This window comes from Haemorhous mexicanus, chromosome Z, assembly GCF_027477595.1.
Source record: "Haemorhous mexicanus isolate bHaeMex1 chromosome Z, bHaeMex1.pri, whole genome shotgun sequence".
Taxonomy (NCBI): Eukaryota; Metazoa; Chordata; class Aves; order Passeriformes; family Fringillidae; genus Haemorhous; species Haemorhous mexicanus.
This window is the reverse complement of record NC_082381.1, coordinates 4,002,551-4,026,515: the sequence shown is the minus strand read 5'-3', so window position 1 is coordinate 4,026,515 and position 23,965 is coordinate 4,002,551. Positions and strand designations below refer to the sequence as shown.

Here is a 23,965-nt window from a genome sequence, read left to right as displayed (position 1 = left end):
TCATCTGGCTCTCTCTCCAATTGCTGAAGAAGCCAAGGAGGAGGAAGATGAGCAAGAAAAACTGAAGCGTCCAGCTGTGGTCACATCACCGCCTGCTCGGACCAAAAGAGTAAGTGCCCATTCTGGGGGTGCTGTCTTGAGTGCAAGGCAGAGGTGCAAGTTTCTGAGCATCCAGCACTTGCTGTTGCTGGCTGAGGATGCTGAGTGCTGGAGTCCTGCACGACGTAGCCATTTCCTGTGGGCAGTGACAACAAGAAATTGGCCTATGAGCTGTCGTGCTAGGGCACTGAAGAGCTTGGAGCTGCGGCTGAGCTTCTGGCTGCTTGGCTCAGGGAAGCTCCATCTCTGGGCTTCTGCAGTGTTATAGCCAAGGCCGCACGTGTTAGTGCTGGAGGTCAAAAGGCTCTGTTGGGTTTTGTTTCCTCGTTTTGGAAAGGTGTCTTTGGCTTGTGGAAGTGTTCTGCAGTTTTCTTGAGTGGTTCCTCACTTGTAGAGTCTTTGTTGACCCAGCTGCCTTCTGGCTTTTGCTCAGGTTCAAGGAGATGTTTGTGTTGTCCATGAAGCTGTGGGGAGCCAATCTTGTGTGTGGCCAAAGAAAGGAACCAAGGAGTTGCGAAGCCTCCTTGTGAGGCAAACAGCAGAAGGGGCAACTCTCTGTTGATCACTTTTGGGCTGAAGTCTGCAGCTTTGGCATGTGCCTTGGAGGCCGGAGAGGGGGTGAAGCTGCAAGTCCTTGACAGCTGTCTTGTGTTGCTCAGAAGAGGAAGGCCATCTTGAAATGGTGGATGCTGTATTTGAAGTCAAACAAGCAACTTTTTAGATAAGGAGCTGTGTGGGTCAGAAGGAGGCAGGGTTGCTGCAGGTCTGGAGAAGCTGCAGATGAAGCAGACTGTGGCCCGGTGGCCAAGAAGGCCAAGGGCATCGTGGCCTGTGTCGGCAGCAGTGGGGGCAGCAGGAGCAGGGCAGTGAGCGTCGCCCTGTGCTTGGCAGCACTGCGGCCACAGCTGGAGTGCTGTGTGCAGCTGTGGGCCCCTTGGAAGCAGAAAATGATCGAGGGGCTGGAGCGTGCGCAGAGAAGGCCACGGGAGCTAGGCAAGGAGGTGGAGCACAAGGCCTGTGAGGAGGTGCTGAAGGAGCTTTAGCCAGGAAATGGGGAGGCTCATGAGGGACATTCAAACAGACTTCCATAGATGCCTACCTGGCCATGCTCACCACAAGGGCTTTTTCCCTTATAAACATCCACCCTCTGCATCCAAGTGTTTTAGACACATGTAGAGCTGACACTTCCATCTTATTGTTGGTTGCTTTCCTAGGAGGAGAACCCTTCTTGAGTTTCTAGTTTTCCAGCAATCATGGACGCTTCTGCACTATTTTCTGGCCCTTAACAATGCAATGAAAGAGATTCTGAACCCTTTCTGGTTTTCCATGTCTACCGCTGCCGTCGCAAAGGCCTTGCTGTCTCTTTCCTACTTTTCAGAGCTTTCAAGAACTATAAGCTGTGTTTTGCATAGACAATGTTGCTTGCTTATAGCAGACAGGAAGGAATATTGAATTCCTAGCGATGTACTCATCTGTTGAATTTGCCAATTTCAATCTGGTTGGAGTGACTTAGAATGCCTATGCCAACAGAGCTGATGAGTTCTCCTTAGCAGGTGTTGCTGTAGATGCGAGAGGAAGTCAAGTTATAAGCCCTAGGTAACAGCTTAACCCTATGATTCCCTCTTGCCACAGGTGACAAGACCAAGAGCTGTCTTTCCTCTGGCTCTCTCTCCAATTGCTGAAGAAGCCAAGGAGGAGGAAGATGAGCAAGAAAAACTGAAGCGTCCAGCTGTGGTCACATCACCGCCTGCTCGGACCAAAAGAGTAAGTGCCCATTCTGGGGGTGCTGTCTTGAGTGCAAGGCAGAGGTGCAAGTTTCTGAGCAGCCAGCACTTGCTGTTGCTGGCTGAGGATGCTGAGTGCTGGAGTCCTGCAGGATGTAGGCATTTCCTGTGGCAGTGACAGCAAGAAATTGGCCTTTGACTTGTCATGCTGGGGCACTGTAGAGCTGGGGGCGGCGGCTGAGCATCTGGCTGCTTGGCTTAGGGAAGGTGCTCCTTTGGGCTTCTGCGATGTTATGGCCAAGGGCACATGTGGTAGTGCTGGAGGTCAGAGGGCTCTTTTGGTTTTTTTTTCCCTTTTTGGAGAGGTGTCTTTGGCTTGTGGAATTGTTCTTTAGATTTTTTGAGTCGTTCTTCACTGGTAGAGTCTCTGTTGACCCAGCTGCCTTTTGGCTTTTGCTCAGATTCAAGGAAATGTTTCTGCTGTCCTTGAAGCTGTGGCTGGCCTTTCTGGTTGAGTGTAGCCAAAGAAAGGAACCGCGCAGTGTCGAAGCCTCCTTGTGAGGCAAGCAGCAGAAGGGGCAAGTTTCTGTTGATCACTTTTGGGCTGAAGTCTGCAGCTTTGGCAATTGCATTGGTACCTGCAGTGGGGGTGAAGCTGCAAGTCCTTGACAGCTGTCTTGTGTTGCTCAGAAGAGGAAGGCCATCTTGAAATGGTGGATGCTGTATTTGAAGTCAAACAAGCAACTTTTTAGATAAGGAGCTGTGTGGGTCAGAAGGAGGCAGGGGTGCTTCAGGTCAGGAGAAGCTGCAGATGAGGCAGACCGTGGCCTGGTGGCCAAGAAGGCCAAGGGCATCGTGGCCTGTGTCGGCAGCAGTGGGGGCAGCAGGAGCAGGGCCGTCAGCGTCGCCCTGTGCCTGGCACCACTGCGGCCACAGCTGGAATGCTGTGTTCAGCTGTGGGCCCCTGGGAAGCAGGAAGTGTTTGAGGGGCTGGTGCATGTGCTGAGTAGGCCACGGGAGCTGGGCCTGGGTGTGGAGCACAAGGCCAGTGAGGAGGTGCTGAGGGACTGAGGGAGCTTTAGATTGGACAGGGGAGGCACATAAAGGACCTTCAAGCAGAATTCCTTAGATGCCTACATGACAGTGTTCACCACAAGGGCTCTTTCCCTTCACATCATCCTCTCTCTGCATCCATGTGTTTTAGACACAGGCAGCGATGACACTTCCATCTATTTGTTTGTTGGTTTCCTAAGAGGAGATGCATTGTTCATTTTCTAGTTTTCCAGCAATCATGGATGCTTCTGCACTATTTTCCAGCTCTTATCATGCAATGAAAGGGATTTTGAACACTTTCTGGTTTTCCATGTCTGCTGCAGCTGTCTCAAAAGCCTTGCTGTCTCTTTCCTACTTTTCCATTTGAGATCTTTCAAGACCTAAAAGCTGTGTTTTGCATAGACAACGTTGCTTGCTTCTAGCAGATTTCTTAGCAATGTAAAGATCTGTTGACCTGGCCCATTTCAATCTGGTTGAAGTGACTAAGAATGCCATTGCCAACAAAGTTCATGAGTTCTCCTTAGGTGCTGTTGCTGTAGATGCGATAGGAAATGAAATTATACGCCCTAGGTAACAGCTTATCCATGATCCACCTCTTGCCACAGGTGCCAAGGCCAAGAGTCCTCTATCCTCTGGCTCTCCCTCCAATTGCTGAAGAAGCCAAGGAGGAGGAAGATGAGCAAGAAAAACGAAAACGTCCAGCTGTGGTCAAATGGCCGCCTGCTCATACCAAAAGAGTAAGTGCCCATTCTGGGCTGCTGAGGTGCAAGTTTCTGAGCAGCCAGCAGTTGCGGTTGCTGGCTGAGCATGCTGAGTGCTGGAGTCCGGCAGGATGTAGTCATTTCCTGAAGGCAGTGACAGCAAGAAATTGGCCTTTGACCTGTCATGCTGGGGCACTGATGAGCTGGGGTCTGCGGCTGAGCATCTGGCTGCTTGGCTTAAGGACGCTGCTTCTCTGGGCTTCTGCAGTGTGACGGACAAGGGCGCATGTGGTAATGCTGGAGGTCAAAAGGCTCTGTTGGTTTGTTTTCCCCTTTTGGAAAGGTGTCTTTGGCTTGTGGAATTGTTCTGCAGTTTTCTTGAGTCCTTCCTCACGTATAGAGTCTCTTTTGTCCCAGCTGACTTTTGGCTTCAATAAGCTGCAAGGAGATGTTTGTATAGTCCATGAAGCTGTGGCAGGCCTTTCTTGTTGCATGTGGCCAAAGAAAGGAACCGCGCAGTGTCGAAGCCTCCTTGTGAGGCAAACAGCAGAAGGGGCAAGTATCTGTTGATCCGTTTTGCCCAGAAGTCTGCAGCTTTGGCAATTGCATTGGTACCCGCAGTGGGGGTGAAGCTGCAAGTCCTTGACAGCTGTCTTGTGTTGCTCAGAAGAGGAAGGCCATCTTGAAATGGTGGCTGGTGTACTTGAAGTCAAACAAGCAACTTTGTGGATGGGGAGCTGTGTCGGTCCGAAGGAGGCAGGGGTGCTGCAGGTCTGGAGAAGCTGCAGATGAAGCAGACTGTGGCCCGGTGGCCAAGAAGGCCAAGGGCATCATGGCCTGTGTCAGCAGCAGTGGGGGCAGCAGGAGCAGGGCAGTGAGCATCGCCCTGTGCTGGGCAGCGCTGCGGCCACAGCTGGAGTGCTGTGTGCAGCTGTGGGCCCCTTGGAAGCAGAAAGTGATAGAGGGGCTGGAACGTGTGCAGAGAAGGCCACAGGATCTGGCTAAGTTAGTGGAGCACAAGGCCAGTGAGGAGGTGCTGAGTGAGCTTTAGCCTGGACAAGGGCAGGCTCATGTGGGACTATATAGATGCCTTCATGAGACTGCTCACCACAAGGGCTTTTTCCCTTATAAACATCCACTCTCTGCATCCAAGTGTTTTAGACACATGCAGAGATTACACTTTCATCTTGGATTTTGTTGGTTTCCTAGGAGGAGAAGCCCTGTTCATTTTCGAGTTTTCCAGCAAGCATGGAAGCTTCTGCACTATTTTCCGTCTTATATCATGCAATGAAAGGGATTCTGAACCCTTTCTGGTTTTCCATGTCTGCCACAGCAGTTGCAAAAACCTTGCTGGATCTTTCCTACTTTTCCATTACAGAGCTTTCACGAAATAAAAAGCTGCATTTTGCACAAACAACGTTGCTCACTGAAAGCAGACAGGGAGGAGTAATGAATTCTTAGCAATATATAATGATCTGTTGAATTGGCCCGTTTCAGTCTGGGAGTAACTTAGGATGCCATTACCAACAAAGTTGATGAGTTCTTCTTAGCAGATGTGGCTGTAGATGTGAGGGGGAATCAAGTTATAAGCCCTAGGTAATGGCTTATCCCTATGATTCCCTCTTGCCACAGGTGACAAGACCAAGAGCTGCCTTTCCTCTGGCTCTCCCTCCAATTGCTGAAGAAGCCAAGGAGGAGGAAGATGAGCAAGAAAAACTGAAGCGTGCAGCTGTGGTCACATCACCGCCTGCTCGTTCCAAGAGAGTTAGTGCCCATTGTGTGTGGTGCTGTCTTTAGTACAAGGCAGAGGTGCAAGCTTCTGAGCAGCCAGCACTTGCTGTTGCTGGCTGAGGATGCTGAATGCTGGAGTCCTGTATGATAAAATCATTTCCTGTAGGCAGTGACAGGAAGAAATTGGCCTTTGACCTGTCATGCTGGGTGGGGCACTGAAGATCTTGGGGCGGCAGATGAGCATCTGGCTGCTTTGCTCAGGAAAGCTGCTTCTCTGGGCTTCTGCGATGTTACGGCCAAGGGCCAAGTTGTAGTGCTGGAGTTCAAAGGGCTCTTTTGGTTTGTTTTCCCTTTTTGGAAAGGTGTCTTTGGCTTGTGGAAATGTTTTTAAGTTTTCTTGAGTCGTTCCTCACTTGTAGAGTGTCTGTTGGCCCAGCTGTCTTTTGGCTTTTGCTAAGCTGCATGGAGATGATTGTGCTGTCCATGATGCTGTGGGGAGCCATTCTTGTCTCAGGTGGCCAAAGAAAGGAACCGCGCAGTGTCGAAGCCTCCTTGTTAGGCAAACAGCAGAAGGGGCAACTTTCTGTTGATCCGTTTTGCCCAGAAGTCTGCAGCTTTGGCAATTGCATTGGAGCCCGCAGTGGGGGTGAAGCTGCAAGTCCTTGACTGCTGTCTTGTGTTGCTCAGAAGAGGAAGGCCATCTTGAAATGGTGGATGCTGTATTTGAAGTCAAACAAGCAACGTTGTGGATGGGGAGCTGTGTGGGTCAAAAGGAGGCACGGGTGCTGCTGTTGCAGGTCACCTGAGGATGAGGCAGACTGTGGCCCGGTGGCCAAGAAGGCCAAGGTCATCGTGGCCTGTGTCAGCAGCAGTGGGGCAGCAGGAGCAGGGCAGTGAGCGTCGCCCTGTGCTGGGCAGCGCTGCAGCCACAGCTGGAGTGCTGTGTGCAGCTGTGGGCTCCTGGGAAGCAGAAAGTGATTAGGGGCTGAAGTGTATGCAGAGAATTCCACGGGAGCTGGGCTGGGGTGTGGAGCACAAGGCCAGTGAGGAGGTGCTGGAGAAGCTTTACCCTGGACAAGGGGAGGCTCATGAAGGACCTTCAAGAAGACTTCCTTGGATGCCTACATGACAGTGCTTACCACAAGGGCTGTTCCCCTGCCAAAAGTCCCCTCCCCGCATCCAAGTGTTTTAGACACAGGCAAAGCTGACACTTTGATCTTATTGTTGGTTGGTTTCCTAGGAGGAGAAGCCCTCTTCATTTTCTCTTTTTCCAGCCAGCAAAGATGCCTCTGTACTACTTTTCTGGCTCTTATCATGCAATGAAAGGGATTCTGAACCCTTTCTGGTTTCCATTGTGTCAGCAGGAGTTGCAAAGGTCTTGCTGGCTCGTTTCTTCTTTTCTATTTTAGAGCTTTCAAGAAGTAAAATCTGCATTTGCAGAGACAATGTTGCTCATTAAAAGAGCCAGGAAAGAATATCAAATACATAGCCATATTCTATTCTGTTGAATTGGCCCATTTCAATCTGGTTGGAGTGACTTAGAATGACATTGCCGACAAAGCTGATGATTTCCTTTTAGCAGATGTGGTTATAGATCTAAGGAGAAGTGGGGTTATAATTGATGGGTAATAGCCTGTCCGTCATGCTTCTCTCTTGCCACAGGTTACAAGACCAAGAACCATCTCTCCCCTGCCTCCCTCTGCTCCTGGAGAAGAAGCCAAAGATGAGGAAGTTGAGCAAGTCAAATGGAAGCGTCCAGCTGTGGTCACACCACAGGCTGTTCATTCCAAGAGAGTAAGTGCCCATTCTGTGATGCTGTCTTTAGAGCAAAGCAGAGGTGCAAGTTTCTGAGCAGCCAGCACTTGCTGTTGCTGACTGAGGATGCTGACTGCTGGAGTCCTGCAGGATGTAGGCATTTCCTGAAGGCAGTGACAGCAAGAAATTGGCCTATGAGCTGTAATGCTGGGGCACTGAAGAGCCCGGGGTTGCAGCTGAGCTTCTGGCTGTTTGGCTCACAGAAGCTCCATCTCTGGGATTCTGCGGTGTTATGGCCAAGGGCGAATGTGGTAGTGCTGGAGGTCAAAAGGCTCTTTTGGTTTGTTTTCCCTTTTTGGAAAGGTGTCTTTGGCTTGTGGAATTGTTCTTCAGATTTTTTGAGTCGTTCTTCACTGGTAGAGTCTCTGTTGGCCCAGCTGCCTTTTGGCTTTTGCTCAGGTTCAAGGAAATGTTTCTGCTGTCCTTGAAGCTGTGGCAGGCCTTTCTTGTTGCGTGTAGCCAAAGAAAGGAACCGCGCAGTGTCGAAGCCTCCTTGTGAGGCAAACAGCAGAAGGGGCAAGTTTATGTTGATCACTTTTGGGCTGAAGTCTGCAGCTTTGGCAATTGCATTGGTACCTGCAGTGGGGGTGAAGCTGCAAGTCCTTGACAGCTGTCTTGTGTTGCTCAGAAGAGGAAGGCCATCTTGAAATGGTGGATGCTGTATTTGAAGTCAAACAAGCAACGTTGTGGATGGGGAGCTGTGTGGGTCAGAAGGAGGCAGGGTTGCTGCAGGTCTGGAGAAGCTGCAGATGAAGCAGACTGTGGCCCGGTTGCCAAGAAGGCCAAGGGCATCATGGCCTGTGTCAGCAGCAGTGGGGCAGCAGGAGCAGGGCAGTGAGCGTCGCCCTGTGCTGGGCAGCGCTGCGGCCACAGCTGGAGTGCTGTGTGCAGCTGTGGGCCCCTGGGAAGCAGAAAGTGTTTGAGGGGCAGGAGAGTTTGCAGAGAAGGCCACAGGATAAGTTAGTTAGTGGAGCACAAGGCCAGCGAGGAGCTGAGGGAGCTTTAGCCTTAACCACTGAAACCTTGTGAGGGACCTTCAGTATCTCCTCTGTGCATTCAAATATTTTACCTACTTTTGGAATTGGCTTTCTTCTCCTTTTTTTATTGTGATTTTTTTGCTTTGCCTAGAGGAAGTGTCTTGTTAATTTTCTTTTTCTCCCAACTAAACTGCTTTTCCTCTTTATTTCCTGCCCTTTTACAGTACTCGGACTGCTACAATTTTTTATTCCAAAGTGTCACTTCTCGTGAATGCAGTATATTTTTGCATGAGAACACACCGTTTGGTACAGGGATGTTGGTGCAGAAGAAGCTTTTGTGGCTCCAGGCCTTCCAGCATCCCTTTGAACTTAAGAGTGCCTGTGACTTTCTGTAGACAAGGAAATCAATGTGTGTTTTCTTTGGGAATTGAGCAGGAGATCAATGCCCTTGCATTCCAGCTGCTCCTCAGAGATCAGAGGAGCTGGTAGGGGCTGGCCTTTATTTCTTTTTATTGCTTCCAGCCACTTTAGCACTATCAGTATTGTCGAGTCCAAGAGAAGAACTTGCTCAAGCACAGATGCACAAAGAGTGCATTTCCCAGTGCAATGCTCTGGGTCTGATCACTTTCCATAAGGACCTGCACACTCCAGATTCCCCAAGAGTGTGCTTTATTGAGCAACTGGAGAGCAATCTCAGGATTGCTGCTAAGCGGGGCACTGGCTACCAAGTTTTGATGTGTGTAGCAACAGAGAGGTCAGAAAATAGAGATTATAGTATGGAGATCTGTCTGTCTATCTATCTATCTATCTATCTATCTATCTATCTATCTATCTATGTAACATTTACATAATTGAATCTTCCCGGCTCTGGTCCAAGGCAGTTGGAGGTGCAAAGGTCACCTAAAGCATCCCTTTCAGGAGAGAATTAGAGACACATTCCCTCCACCGATTCTGAGCAGGCAGAGATGTTTCCCCCTCCAGACAGGATGTTTTTTTCCCCCCTCAGAGTTGTTTTCCTCCTCTGGCCTCTACTGCCCTGAAGTCTCCAGTTAACTTTTTAGATTGCTGCCTGTCCTAGAGAGGTGGAACAATTCCACGTTTAGCTGGTGTTCAGTGACTCTGGTCATACATGCCATGCATTACATGACACATGGTTTCCTTCACTGGCCTCCCCAGGGCTGTGTAAGTGCATTCGTTAATGGGGCCTTAGCAGAGTCTCTTTTACTGCTGGTCAGAATTCTCAGTTGACAGCAGAGGGAGAAGAAACACCTTGGTTCTCTTCCATATACTGAGGTGGCCATCGAGGCTCTCTGACCTCCATCAGAGATCTGTGCATGCATCCTCATCTTGTGAATGACCAGGTTTTCTAACAAGAGTGTAGATGTCAGAAAGGCAGGAATGCTGGTGCAGGCCTGAAAAGAGCATGAACTCCAGAAGTGTGTCTCACAAGGGGTGAGCTCACACAGGAAACCACCTGCAGAGCCAGGATGGAGCTGTGCGACAGGGCGGGCTGACAGTCACTACTGAAAGACAAACAGGACATGGCAGAAGAAGAGGGAGGCCCTCACCAGACCCTTGAGTAATGCCACACCTTCCCTGTCAGCTGCCTGAGAGGCTGTTGGAGCTTCTGTCCCAGGTGGCCTCTGATTGTAGGGCCAGGGTCACTTTGGAATCTGTGCTTCCCCACGGGCAGAGAATGACCCAGTAGAGCAGCACAGTGCTTTGGGAACGTGAGAGCCCATCAGTCCTTGAGTCTTGGCCCACAAAGGTTGTATGGAAAGTTGAAACCCATCTTCTCTTGCTTTCTGTGCAGGCCCTTCTAGAGAAAGAGCAGGAGCAAACTGCTTCATCAGAGATGCCACGCCCGTCTCAGGGAGAGCTGTTCCCAGCCCGAGAGCAGGAAGAGCAGCACAGGCAGCAGGTGGAAGAGCCAGAGGAGAATGGCCAGGTAAGCCTGACTGGCCAAGTGACAGCAGGAAGGGCAGGAAGAGGGGCATAAAACGGAGCTCTTGGGACTGAGGAGGCCAGGAGTCCCACAGGCACTGGAAGCACAGAGCCTTGGAATCTGCAGAGAACAGCACTGGGACAGGAGGGTTACATTGGAAACAGATGTGGGTAGGGAAGCAGAAAGAAGTGGCTGAATAAATGTGATTTTGAGGCTGCAAGAGGAGAAAGCTGAGCTTGATGGCAGCTCCCAGTCACTTGCTCTGCACTTGTGTGTACAGAACATCAAGGCAGAGCCACAAGCAGAGCTGCCCGAAGCTCAGAGTGACATCATGGCATTGAAGAGAAAGAACAAGGATGACATGAGAAGAGTTCAAGAGGAGAATCTCAATCAGCAGAGGGGCGATCAACAGAACCAGGTGAGTGAAAGAGTGGCAGCCACTCCACTCATGAAACATCCTCTCCCTTCTTGTTTACTGACTAACAAGGACCATGTGCAGGCAGAGCTGCAGGATTCGGAGGCTAGCAACAAGGTAAGGGAGAAGAGGCTGGAGGAAGAAATTAAAATCATCAGAGATAAAGCTAATCGCCTCTCTCAGTCTCTACAAAAGCAAGTGAGTGAAAGAGGGATAGCCACTGCAGTCACCAAACCGGTGGTTTCTGCCCTTCTTGCCTTTCTAGTACAGAGCAGCAGGGAGTGGGGTGATGCCTCTGAGTGCCATCCTGCTGTCGTGTGTATTACAGTCACTCTGAAGGACATTTCCTGGTGTGTTGAATCCCCACTGCTGCCCTGGATGGTTGGACTTGTCCTTTGGCCTTTTGGCCAGCAGTCATCTAAATTGATTCCTGCTTGCCTGTTCTGCTCTCCTTGTTTCTTGAGGTGTTTTTACAGGGGAACATGGTGACCCAGATGGAGGATTGAAGCAAGCTGTCTGTATCCCCTGTCAATCTGTTCTTTCCCTTTCCTCACAGTCGGTGACTCCTGGCTGACAGGGACAAGCTGTAGTCTCTGACTGCTTTGTTCTGTTTGATTTGAGGTGCAAGTGTTGACACCTCACCGGGCAGCCTGCAAAGACTTCCAGCGAATGTCTGGCAATGAAGGGCCCCAAGTTTGGCATGAGGCACAGGAACAGTGCCCACCAGAATTGCTACAGGACCAGCACATCATGGGCTCTGAACCTGCTGCCGCATCAGCATTACCTCGAGGAAGCCCTTCTGTCAAACCTGGGAACTCGAGCTCGGGCAGTTCCTTCGTCTCTCCAAAACAGCAGACTGAGAAGGGGTACCTGGAGATGCTGGGTACGTCTGGTGTGTTTCTTGTCTGAGGGACAGTGTGTTGTGTGCAGGTGTCAGCACAGCTGTACCGAATGCTCCTCCTGAGTTTGGTGTCACAGGGCCATTTAGGACTCCCCAGAGGAAGTGCTGTGCTCCAGGGCAGCGAGAGAGCGCTCTGGGTGTTCCTGCTGCCTCTGAGGGCACCTGGGACTGGCTTGGGTTTGTTGAGCTTCCCTCTCTGCTAAAGGCTGAAGCAGGGATTGTTCTTGGATCAGCAGAAGGCTGTGACCTAGCAAATAATCCAGGCAATTCCTGTCTGTTAGTGGCCAAACTGAATGGAATTTTCAGCTTCCTAAATCCTCCTTAGACTCCTGACTTCCAACCAGTCATCAGAGCAAAAAAACCTCACAGAAATTGACTGGTTTTGGATTTTTGTCTTTTTGGCTGGGTTTTTTTTTTTTGGTGGGGTGTTTTTGTGTTGTTTTTTGTGGGAGCCTTTTGTTTTTTGTTTTTGTGAGGTTTTTTTGTGGTGTTTTGGGGTTTTTTGTTGTTGACTTGTGGGTTTTTTTGCTGGAGTTGGTTTTTCTCCATCCTGAAGGAGCCCTTCTTCCCCACATCTTGTTGATGCCTATTTTGTGACTTACTGTTACCACTACTACATCTGCAGTTTATTTTCATGAGAATGCTGTATTTTTGTCAATAAGAACTACTTTTGAAAGAACATCAGGTTACAGGACAAATAGAGAGCAGGAGGTGTTTTCCATGTGCCCCCAAAGAAAAAAACAGATACTTTTATAACAACCTGTATTTATTCTTCTAGTTTTATGCTTATCAAGATGTGTCCAAGAGACACATCTAAGTGATGTGATCAGATTAACTGGAGGCATTTCTCAGGAGAGAGCCTCCAGCCCACCCACGGTATAGTCCTCAGATCCATGGCACTTTGTCATACCTGATACCCACTCTTTCCCATGACTGTTGCAATCCTACCCATTGGCCAAAGCCCTGCTCAGATCAGTCTCTAGGAAAACACATCAAGTCCTTTGTGATTCTGCAGCACAACCCAATGAGTCTGCTTCTTGCCCGTAAGAGCTGCCAGTGCTGTGCTCTCAGATAAGACCTGGTGGGGCTGAGACCAGAGCCCCGTGGATTCTGTGTCTACCATCACCTGTTGGGACAAAAAGGGCATTGATCTGCACCTCAGTGTGGCTGATCTCAAAGCCCATCCTGTTGTGTCCTGAATGGGGGCAACAACTTGTATGGGGCTCAGGCTGGCTGTGGCTTCTTCTCACTGCTTGTCAGTGCTCATGCTTGGGCTTTGCCAGACTTGTTGTGCTGGCTGCCCTCTCCCGGAGGGCTGGTGGGACTGCAGAGGCTGGAGCCTTCCTTAGCTGGGAGAGGGGCACCTTTGAGCTCAGCCTGCTCATAAACAGGTGAGGGTCCTGATGCTGAAAGCCTTGTTGGGATTGGTAATAGCATGAGCTGCTCTGGTTTACAAATGGAAAGGAATTCTTTTGGCAAACTGCTGAAAGGTGGAGAAGATGTCCTTCTCTCCTGGAAATGCATCTCCCTGTGCTTTGTTTCCTGTCAAGAGAACTCTACAAAGGATTGTACAAAATCAGTCTCTCAGCCGTCTGCACTGCAGGGCTGCCTGTCCTATTGACGTTGGATGTTGTTACCCAGCTGACCACAAAGGGCTCAGAGCACCAGACAGTGGGGCTGCCCTTTGTATCTCCTGGAAGCTGGGATCTCTGCTTTAAAGTCAGCATCTTGCATTTTGTTTCCCTCAGGGAGAATGGTGAATACGGAAAATCCTGCAATGAACTACACTGAAAAGGAACATATTGGCAGTGGGTGAGTCCAACCGCAGTTACTCCTGCACAACCATGGGCCAGGTGTTTTTCTGGTGGAATGTCTATCCAGCGTGAAGTCAGGCCAGCTGCAAACATGTTCACACACTGGGGACAGATTCTCCCATCTCTCGGTGCTGCTCCGAATTTGTGTGTGTGCTCAGAAGGCATTGTCAGACACACCTCCATGCTGCCGAGGTCTTGCCTGCATCAAGGAACAGGACCTGGAAGATATCCTTGTCTCTCAAGTGTGGGACAGCTCTGTGTTAATTTCTTTAGCATTTTTGTATGTCTCAAAATCATACTGCCCCACTAATGAAAAAAGAAGAAACTTGCTTGCCAGAAAGAGCAACCTACCCCCTATCAAAGCTGTGAGATAACAGTTCCCAGGAACATTTCTTTCCCCTGGTTTGTGGAAGGAAACAGTCTATGGTCAGGATAGGAACCCACCATTTAGAAAGTGAAACGCAAGAGGAAAGAATAAACTCCCTTTAGAAGTTGAACCCCAGCGCTTCATGAACAGGCCCAGTGCCCATGCACTTGAGAAGAGCATACATCATCTGCCTTCTGGCAGAGCCCTCCTGCATCCTGCAGCTTTTAGGTATTTACAGCAGAGATCTCCTAAATGGGCTAACTTTCACTCTAGGAGCTAAACAGCTTCTCCTTTCTCTGCTTCTGTTTCATTGCTAGGAGTTTTGGTCATGTGGTTAGAGCACTCAACAATGCCACAGGAGGAGAGGTAAATGTCAACAGCCCCTGCAGACTCTGATGCTCTTGAGGGCCTTCCCCTCTGGGGGGTGGGAGCTGTGGCTGGAGCTTTGGGTAGAGCTGTGCTGAAAAGGCACAAGAAGCACAGACTGGTGCCAGCCCATGAAATACGTTTGGGACTTTGTCCTCCTCAGCTGCCGAAGAAAGGCACGGAGGGCAGCGGTTCCTTTCAGAGAAGGAGGCGCTCACTCGCTCTTCGTTGCCAAAATAAAGGTGGTGCCTTAGAGCACCTCCCTGCTCTTTGGGGCTACAGCTTCAGAGTCCTGAATTCTCATTTCTGGCTGCCAGCAAATACATCTGAAAGTTACTGGGAGTTCCTTAGCCACCTGCTGTGTGCACTTGGGAACTGCACGTAGGGAGAGATCTGCAAGGTGTCCCTAAAAGCCCTAAGCCCTGCCCACAGCCCAAGATGTATCCACCGAGTATTAAGGCATAGATTACTTCTTCTGAATCCCATACAAAGCAGCAGAGAGTATGGTCAGAGGTTTGGGGGTGATAGCTGAGACACCACTGTTTCCAAGTGGACAAGGCAAGATGTCAGTGGCCCCATGTGTTCTGGAACTGCCCCCAAGGAAGCAGAGAAATGGGCTGTTGGAATGTCAGCTCCTAATTACTGCAGTGCCTAATCACAAGGCAGTTTGGCACAGCTCAGCTGTGTCATTGCAAAATCACTTGCTCCATGTGTGTTGTGGTCTCATGCCACCAGCTTCTCAGGTTACTGATTTTCAATGTCATTTTAGGTGGCCATAAAGAAAATAAATCTTCAAGGACTGCAGAGGAAGCAACTAACAGTTAATGAAATCATGATCATGAAGAGGAATAGGAGTCCCAGTGTTGTGAATTATTTAGACAGGTGAGAGGTCATGGTCTTATCCCATGGATGTGCATTTACATACAGCAAACATGAGAGGTTAAAAACCCACTTTGGTCAGTGGCAGGAAGTAGAGCTGTTCATTATTACTTATTAATATTTCTCTATTCATCTCCAATGGATTAGAAGAGAGTGCATCTTGTTTGCATGGGTTTTCCCTGGAACGCTTGAAAATTATTCCAAAATTATTCAGAACCTGGATCAGCTGTATCTTCTTAAGTCAGTATCCTCAAAATTCGCTGCCTTCCCATTTTTTGGGATTGATTTTTTAAAGTTTCTTAAATGCTAATGAACCATCCTAAAGTGGATTTCCCTTAGATCGTTGCCCCTCTTTGCCATGGTCATGCATGCCAGGAAGACTACGTGCTTATTTCCAGGAACACCAGGTGTGAAAGGCTTTTTATCTGGGCTGTTACTAAACTGCACTTTTCACTTGCTGCCCATCTAAGACATCTCCTTTTTCACAGCAGTGCCTTTCTCCTCCAGACTGCACAGATTGTAAACAATGCACAGCTGAGAGGGAATGTCTATTCCTTTGATTCTGTCCTAGTCCCAAAGGGACCTGGAAACAAGAAACCCGGAAGTAAAAAATCAATGTAGCCATGCATGTTCATCTCCACACCCTTGTTTCCTTCTTTCAGCTATCTTCTGGGTGAGGAACTCTGGCTGGTTTTAGAGTACATGGACGGAGGCGCCCTGAGTGATGTCATCAGTGAGACCTTCCTGTCTGAAGAGCAGATGGCAGCCATCAGTCGGGAGGTCAGCAATCCCATCTGTGCTTCCGAGGGCTTGGGCAGGATTGTCTGGGAAACAGGGGCTCAGAGCTGGAGTGATTTCATGTGCCAGACTTTGTTTCTGTGTGGCTGGTATGCTATGGGCAAGTAAAAGCATCTCAAGTGAAACGCCTGCCAGTGCCACTGCACTCACTGTACTCAGTTCTTGTACTCTTATTTCCTGCTGTTGTACTCTAGCTCTGCCTCTTGTATTTGCTGTTCTCCATCTTCCTAAACTTTTGCCTGTCTTCACTGCATTCCTTGCCTGTGACAGCAAAGGTGCTCGTGGCAGGATTTGAAACGAACAGCAAAGAAAAAAGAGAGACTCGTTTTGCTCAGTCCTCAGCTAAAAAGGAGTGCAGCTAAAATGCTGTTTGCTTCTGAGCACATGCACTGCAGCAGCAGTCATCCTGGCTGGTTTGCAGGGGACAGTCTACTAGAGCAGGTGCTGCTGCTCTTTTAAAAAGCTGACATGCCTTTCCTTAGAAAGGTCTTGCTCTTCAAGTGCTGGAGCAGCAAGCTCTTCCTCTCAATGACACTGTGTTCTGCCACTACTCCCCTTTCCCCTGGAGAGGGAATCTTTTAGATTCTTTGTTTCCTTTCCTGTGTGATGAAATGACATCACTAATTTTTGCCCTCCTCTCTCTGTTTTCTCTCTCAGTGCCTGCGAGGACTGGATTTTCTTCACTCGAACCACATCATCCACCGAGATGTGAAGAGCGACAACATCCTTCTCAGAACAGACGGCTCTGTCAAGCTAGGTCGGTATGTTCTTGGTCAGGTGCAGCGTTCCAGGGATGGGGGCTGTGAGGCTGCTTTGAGTGATGGCCAGCTCCCCAGAAATGGAGCTGGTGGTAGTACAGGGGCACTCGCTGTGAGCTGGTGACAGGGTTGACACATGTACAGAGGTATGACAAGGAACCAGCAGTCAAGAGTGGCGTTGCTCTGTGAGCGTCCCTTCCAGAGGGAGGGAACTACAAGTCTAAAGCTTCCAAAGAACAAAAGCCACTGCTGGAAGCAGTGAAAAAACGGGGCGCTTTTTAAAGTCACCAATGCCAGGACATTCAGCAGCACATTTCCAAACTTCTGCTGGGGAATTCTTTTGTTGGTTTCCTAATTGCACAGAATTAAAATCAAACCAGTATTTTGCTTTCTCCTCAGCTGATTTTGGCCTCTCTACTCAGCTCACCCCTGAGCAGAATAGACGGTGCACGTTAGCCGGGACTCCTTGGTGGATGGCGCCTGAAGTGGTGACAGGTCAACCATATGGCCCCAAAGTGGACATATGGTCTTTTGGAATTGTGGGAATTGAAATGGTAGAACGAGAACCTCCTTACTGCAACCAAAGTCCTGCCTCGGTAAGGAGCAAATACTCTCTGATCCCGCTGTCTTTCTCACCTGCCCCATGTCCTGCGTGCCATTGGACAAAACCCCATTGCCATCTGCTGGAACTACTTCCACCAAGGTCCCCTCCTAAGAATGTCCCTGCAACACATCAGCATCTGCTGTAGTTTTGGTTGCATCAGGTGGGGGAACTCAAGCCTTGCCACATGCAAACAAACTCCATTCTCAGGCAACACTTGCCTTTGGGTTATAAGTGGTTCCACTTCTTTTGTCTGTGGAGATGGCCCCAGTAACAGGAAACAAGCATCTTAGAATTGCTATTATCTTTCCAGAAGTGAAAGAAGGAAACCCAAATCCAAGAAAGTTTCCAAAACTGTGGTTTTTAGAGAAGAACATAACCCACGGTGCAGTTTCTTCTCACTGGGAAACATGCCTGAAACCTGGGCATGAAGGTGTGAAGGCCACAGGGTCTCTTCTGCTTCTTGTGCAGTGCTGCTGAAACACTGAGAGACCATGTTTCTCTCCTAGCCCAAGCCAAGTTCTCCACGTCACCAAGCTCTCCACATCCCCAGACAGAGCCTGGGGATGTGGAGAGCCTGCCAAAACCTGCCAGTGTTTCCTGGCACTTTCTGGGATGAGCCAATCATTAATATATTGACTTGAGGAGCCAAATAAGCAGAGGGTGACCATAGGGATGACACCTCTTCTTCTTTTGACCATGACAATTTTTTCTTTTCCACATAATGGGAAGCAGAATTTTTCAGACTGCTGAGGGACAGAGCTGCAGGTGGCTCCTGTGTGCCCAAGCAGGCATTTTCATCCCAATACATTTGCGCAGGCATCTTAATGACTCTGTGTTGAATATGAGATTGTAAATGTTTGTTTCCTTACCTGGGGATAAACAGATGGATTTCCTTTCTTCCAATTAATATTGTTTTCAAGAACAACACAAAAAGCTTGATGAGTTCTATGGCACGAGTGCTTAAGGGACCAACAAGCACTGCAGAGATACCTTTCATCTACTAATCCTTGAAAATTAGTTATCATAGCAAAGTCCCTTTTTCAAAAAGCCTCTCAAGCTGGTGTGAATCCTCAGAGATGCAAATGTGCTTTTGCTGATGTAGTTCCCACTACCTAGGTCAGTCAATGAAATCAGCTGCCAAGGCAAGATCTGTGGGACGGTGGAAAAGCTGTGGTTGCATCGGGGTTTGGGGTTTTGGTTGGTAAAGGAAAGTCATCTCTGGGTCTCTGCCAGGGCAGAAACTGTCACTGAAGAAGAGAGGTTAAACAAAGACATGTGGCAGAGCACCTAGAGATGTGAAAGCAGCAGGGCGAGCCTCGTGTTTCCTTCTTCTGCAGGCTCAACGCCTTATAGCCACAGTAGGGACCCCAAAGCTGCGACATCCCAAGCTCCTCTCAGCTTTGCTGCGTGACTTCCTGAGCTGCTGCCTTCAGAAAGACGAGGAGGAGCGCTGGTCTGCCATGGAGCTCCTGCAGGTAAAGTGTGAAGGGGCTGCAGGTGAAACAGGGTCTGAGGGATGGGCTCCTCCTCGACTGAAGTCCAAGGCATCAGATGAGCCCCCTTCCTTCTCACCTCCACTCTTGGTGCTCTACAAATGAAAATGGTGAGGAATCCTAGACTGGGCTGGGCTGGCAGGGTCCTGTAAAGGTCCTCTGGTCCAAGTGTCTTGCAATGAGCAGGGACATCTTTAAAGAGATCAGGTTGCTCAGAGCCCTTTGCCACCTGACCTGGAATGGTTCCAGGGAGGGGGCACCTACAAGCTCTTGGGACATCTGTGCCAGGGTGGCACCATGCTCTGAGTAGACAAGTTCTTCCTTAGACCTGCTCTGATAAGATCTCCTTTGTGTTTAAAAATATTCGCCCACATCCTATTCTAACTGGACCTGTAAAAAAAGGTGTCCCCCACTTTCTTCAAAGACACTCTGAAGTCTTGGAAAGTAGCAAAAAAGTCTCCCTGGGCTTGTTCTTCATAAAACTGAATATCTCCACCTCTCTCTGCATTTCCTGAAAGGACAGGTCCTCTGTCCTCTGTTTCTGTTGCCCTCTATTGTAATTTGGTTGGGTGTTCAGTTTTATCTAACGGCAAAAGAATTGAAGTAGAGCAATGAGGGTAAGGAGACATGAAATGATGGTGAAGGAACCCAAGGAAGCCAGTCCTGGCCTAGCAGTCAGAGATTTGGCTGTGGGCAGGAGGGGCTGTGGGGGGCTCACTCTGAGCCTCTGAGGGGCCCTGGTTTGCTCTCCCCAGCCCACCCTTAGAGGTTTCTGGCACGCAAACAGGGACAGCTGGGAGGGACTTGTCCCAGCCCCATCTGCTGCCTGGCATGCTCAAGCAGACGGGAACTGCCCCAGGGTCACTGCCAGGTTTTGGCAGAATGGGAACTGCAGGACCCAGTGCCACTGGGCTGGCCCTGCTGGGAAGGAAGGTGCCATCCAGCACAGGAGGGGCATGGCATGGAAAGGTAGACGCTGCTCTATCCCCCTGTGGAAATCAGCACGGTGCCTGTCTTTCAAAGGCAGGGGCCTACGTGAGTCATTGGAGTATCCTGAGAGGAAGAAACCCCAGGGACAGAAAGCACCATTTCTAGAGTACTGGCAGGGCAAAAATCCCAGAGAGATGAAGCCATCACAATAAAGAGATGGGTGGCATTCTGGGCCAGGTTTGCCTGTGATGGCAAGGTCCTGCACATGACAACTGGAGAGCTGATGGTCCCATTGTTCTACTTTCTGGGTCTTTTTATGACCCAGAGGAATCCTGATTGAGTCTGTGAAGCACTGAGCTTGGAAAGTCCTGGTTCACTGTTCTTTGTTGTTTTGGTTTTTTGGTTTTTTCCCTATGGACAGCATCCATTTGTGACTTCAGCCAAGCCAGCATCTATCCTGTCACAACTGATCAACTCAGTCAAGAAGAGGAAGAAGAATTAGGAGACGAGAAAGTTACACTCATGTCAAGATGTTATCTCCAAAGGCAATTTACAGTAGCATTGTAGAGTAGAATTCTAGAGTAGGACTGTTGAAGAGTTTTGTACATTAGGATTATAGATTAGGATTATAGAAGAGGATTATATATTAGGATTAATTCAATAAAGTAATTCAATAAAGTTTCTGAAACTTCAACTCATTTGGAAGATTTCCTCTCCTTCTGACCCCTTCAGAAAACTTCCTTCTGAATTACTAGTTGTTTTTTACTGGTGCTAAGTCACACAAATGGCTTCTTTAGTATGGTTTGTAAATGGAAAAGGCTCGTCTTCATTCATTCTCTCCAGACCATACTGCCTTTGGAATATGGCCCGCTGGCTGGTTTTTGCCTAACTTTGGTATTTCTAGTTGAGGCAGAAAGGGCAATGGCATTTGCAGGAAAAAACCAAAGGAGCGGGGCAACCCAAACACCCTGTGCAGATGCAGGCATTGAGCTGTGACTCGAGAGCATTTGGGTTCCTGCCACTTGGAATTGGATCCCTAAATGCAATGTCTTTGACAGAAGGAGAGCCTTACTCAAGTGAGAAAGCAGAAAGATCAGAGAGGGGGCTCGGGAAGGTCTCCTGTGGCGCAGAGCTGTCAGCAGCGCCTGTGAGGTGCGAGCGGGCCCGGCCTTGCGGAGCCCCAGCAGAGCCCCGGCAGAGGCCGGAGCAGCCTGAGCCTCGGCAGAGGCAGGCTGGAAGGAGGCCCAGGTAGCTGCAAAGGGCAGCAGCCGGGCCCTGGGTGCCTCTTCCTGGGAGCAGGCGAATCCTCGGCTCTCAGAGCCCGGCTGGCAGCTGGCTGCTCCCGAGGGGAAGCGCAGCCGTGCTGGGCACAGCCCGGACTGGAGGCATTGGTCTGGAGTGTGCCCAGGAGCAGAGCAAGGCGAAGGGCAGCCCAGGGCCGCTGGGCTGGCTGAGGGTTCCTCCTCTTCTGTCGCCTGCTCTGTAACTCCTGGGAAAGGTCAGCAGTGTGTGCAGCACTCTGGGCACCGGGGGAGTGAGCCGGGCTGCTCGGCAGGCTGGAGCACAGGGCAGCCTCCTTCAGGCACGGCACTTCTGCCAGGGGAAGCGAGGCCGGCGGGAGGCAGTGACAGCTTGGCAGGTCACATCTGCAGGAGCCAGTGCCTCACGCAGCTCTGGGAGGAAGCGCCTGCAATCCTGCAGTTCTGCACCGAGCCAGAGCAAAGGGGTGAGATGCAGAGTGTTTTGCAGAAATATTCAGGGCCACCAGGCCAGCCTGCTTTGTGCTGTCTGGCGCACAGCAAGCGCTGTGCAATGCCGCTCTGAGCTGCTGGGAGAGAGGGAATCGGGCATGTGCCTGAGAGTTTTGCTTGAGGAGTGAACTGATTTGGAAGGGAGTGCGGAATAATTTCAGTAGGCAGTTGAAATAAATAAGGCAAGAGATCCTTCTCCTCTTTAATGCCTTTATTAAAAATCAGGTTGGGTGGGGAGAACCCACGGGTCTCGCACATGCCACCACTGCTCCCAGTGGCACGGAGGAGGAAAAGTGCAGCTTTGTCCGCTGGTCTGCAGGCAGAGCTGGGGCTTCCATCCTCAGGGGAGTACCAGGACATTGCCCAGTTTTTCAGTTTGACATTCGAGGTCCTCTTTCTAGCCGATGTCTTTTAGGTTAGGGTGAAAGGTAAAAAGGGTCTTAGCGGATACTGGTTTCTGTTCCTCACATCTAGACATCACTTCAATCTCTTAATTCCATGGTGGCTCGTTTTTTTTAGGGGTTTTTCCTGCCAGGTTTGGTCTGGGGTTTCCTCATTTGCATACCAGCCCGATGTCACCTCCTCCTCACAACCCCGGGTGCCATTTTCCAGGTAGCAGCAGGGTGATACTCGACGAAGGGGATTTCTAACCATCAACAGCAGGTAATTAAAGAAAAACTATTAACAACAGGTGATTACAACATGAAATTATTAACAGCAAATAGTTACAACTCCAACTTGGCAGCAATTGGTTTAACTTGTGAACTCTGCAACCTTTAAAAACAATGGACAGCTTTTCTCCTCATAACAGCAATCTGTGTTTTCTTCATTAATTTCTGAAAGAAAGTCACAATGTGTTGCACACAGGTAGGGGTATTAGAAAAGAAAGGCCTTCTAAAATCAGGCCTTGCTCTGCTAACTTCCCAGCTGGCCTGTTACGTCTTCTACGTGCAGCCAGTTAACTTCCCATGGGGAAAGTCCTAGGAATGAGTGCAGCTAGCACAACAAGCTATTGTGCTAAGAAATCTGTTTGCATCTCTTATAAACAAGAACTCTGTCTCATGAACGTCCACAAAGGAAAAATGTAATCACCTGAGTAAGAGTGAGTCTTCAAAAGAGAGAGTCTTAGCATGTACACACCAAAACACCTTCTAAGCAATGAATTGTGTGGCAAGAAAACTACCAGCCAGTTGGAGTTGAACGTGAGGTCTGTGAAAATGGTATAAAAATGAGTTATGTGAATAAAGAATTGGCTTTCTCTGCATGAACAAACGGAGTCCCAGCTGCTTTATTGACACAGCAATGTGGCTTCTCTCAGCAAGAGCATTTGCAGGGTGTATTGATGAAATGCTTGTGTTTGCTTCCCAGAATAGGAGGGCGAGGCGTATAAGTGTAACAAATAGGGTTTCATCTTGTCAATTCCTTTAGCTTTAACAGGCAGTGCTGAACCCTGTATTCCCCCACTGCAGTGCTTACTGTGTGCATGTGGCTATCTTGGCCTTGAGAATAAAGAAAGTGGTCCTGCTAAGAAGGTAGCTGGAATGCATTCAACATTCAAAGGGAAGAAAGTGTTTAGGAGGCTCTTGACCACCAAAGGAGAATTTGAGGAATGGGATATTTCCCTAACGACTGTGTCAGGAACCAGAGTCGTGTCTGAGGCCCTGCCGTATTTGATCCATGTTTGAGCAGGTTGACAAGACAATGAAGAAAAGTGTATTGTTTAATAGGTGGCAACTTGACCCTTGGAAGAGAAACAATGTGTTGGTCAATCGGTGGGCAGTCAAGCTTTGAAAAAAGGGGAACAATGTTTAATGGAGCCCTTGGTGGCAGGGAGTCATGGAGTCATCATGGCCTCATCTCACAGCCAGCCATGTATGAACTGATGCCGTAACTGGGAAAATTCCACTCCTGCGCAGGAGATACAAGCCTGGCTCTTGGGTAGAGGAATGAGAAGGACGAGATTCACACGGTTTTGATCCAGGGGATGTCTTGCAAGTGCACTGCCTACCTGCTCCTGCCACCCAGCACCACGCTCCATCTCCTTCTCCTGCTCAGCAGATTTTTGGGAATCAAGGGGTTGGTTGTCAGGACCCAGGACATCCCTCTGGTTGTCCTGAGCAGGCAAGACCCCTGCCAGGGGTCTCAGAGACCCGGGCACAGAGCCCAAAAATACCTGTGGTTGTGATTATGACCCGTGGAGCAAATTACCAACCATAGATGAATATCTGCAAGCCACAGTAAATTAAGTAGAATGATAGTGAATTTATCATGGGGTGAAACAGTAGATTTTGGGGTTTCTAGAATAGGGGTTCAGGGGGCAAGATGGAGGGATCTGGGCATGTCCTACCTTTCTCCTTCCTGGCCTCCATCTTCTGCTGGGATGTTGGCACATTTAGATTGGTTTAGAGTAGAAGCTCACTGTCTAACATAGGTGATAGGTATCGGAAAGTAATTGTAAACATTGTATGCATAGTTTTTAGCATAAAGACATAACACCGCCCCGGGGGCAGGCAGAATGCCTGTGACTGTCTTGCTGAGCAGACCTTGGCAGGATAGGAGAAATAATTTTATAGATAAGATTCAATAAACAACCTCGAGACTGAGAAATGAAGAGCCCTGACTCCTTCTTCAAGCGCCAGGCTGGAAAAAGGGACTTTGCAACTTTTCTCGGGGTCACTCTGACAAGCTAGAGACCCCAACAGTTGGTATGTATTGTTTGCTACTGCAACTAATGGAATACATTTGCTTTACAACCCCAGTTGTGTCTTAGGTTCTTTTGTGCATGGGTCTCCTCCTGAACCTGTGGCAACGACCACCAGGGACCTACAGAACACTCCTACTCTG

General features: G+C 49.4%; 2 protein-coding genes across 2 annotated transcripts in view; both read left to right on the top strand.

Annotated features, from left to right (window-relative positions):
- The window catches only part of LOC132342046 (serine/threonine-protein kinase PAK 3-like), a 52,932-nt gene extending 41,898 nt beyond the window's left edge, over positions 1–11,034 (top strand). The window contains exons 10-13 of the mRNA XM_059874231.1: positions 6,971–7,102; positions 10,326–10,463; positions 10,545–10,658; positions 11,017–11,034. Coding sequence (XP_059730214.1) covers positions 6,971–7,102; positions 10,326–10,463; positions 10,545–10,658; positions 11,017–11,034 — 402 coding nt within the window. The remainder of the gene's footprint in view (positions 1–6,970; positions 7,103–10,325; positions 10,464–10,544; positions 10,659–11,016) is intronic.
- A 176-nt stretch (positions 11,035–11,210) lies between these two features.
- The window catches only part of LOC132342045 (serine/threonine-protein kinase PAK 1-like), a 39,823-nt gene continuing 27,068 nt past the window's right edge, over positions 11,211–23,965 (top strand). The window contains exons 1-7 of the mRNA XM_059874230.1: positions 11,211–11,343; positions 11,391–11,404; positions 14,678–14,790; positions 15,450–15,567; positions 16,243–16,342; positions 16,743–16,939; positions 18,285–18,422. Of these exons, the coding sequence (XP_059730213.1) occupies positions 11,211–11,343; positions 11,391–11,404; positions 14,678–14,790; positions 15,450–15,567; positions 16,243–16,342; positions 16,743–16,939; positions 18,285–18,422 (813 nt within the window). The remainder of the gene's footprint in view (positions 11,344–11,390; positions 11,405–14,677; positions 14,791–15,449; positions 15,568–16,242; positions 16,343–16,742; positions 16,940–18,284; positions 18,423–23,965) is intronic.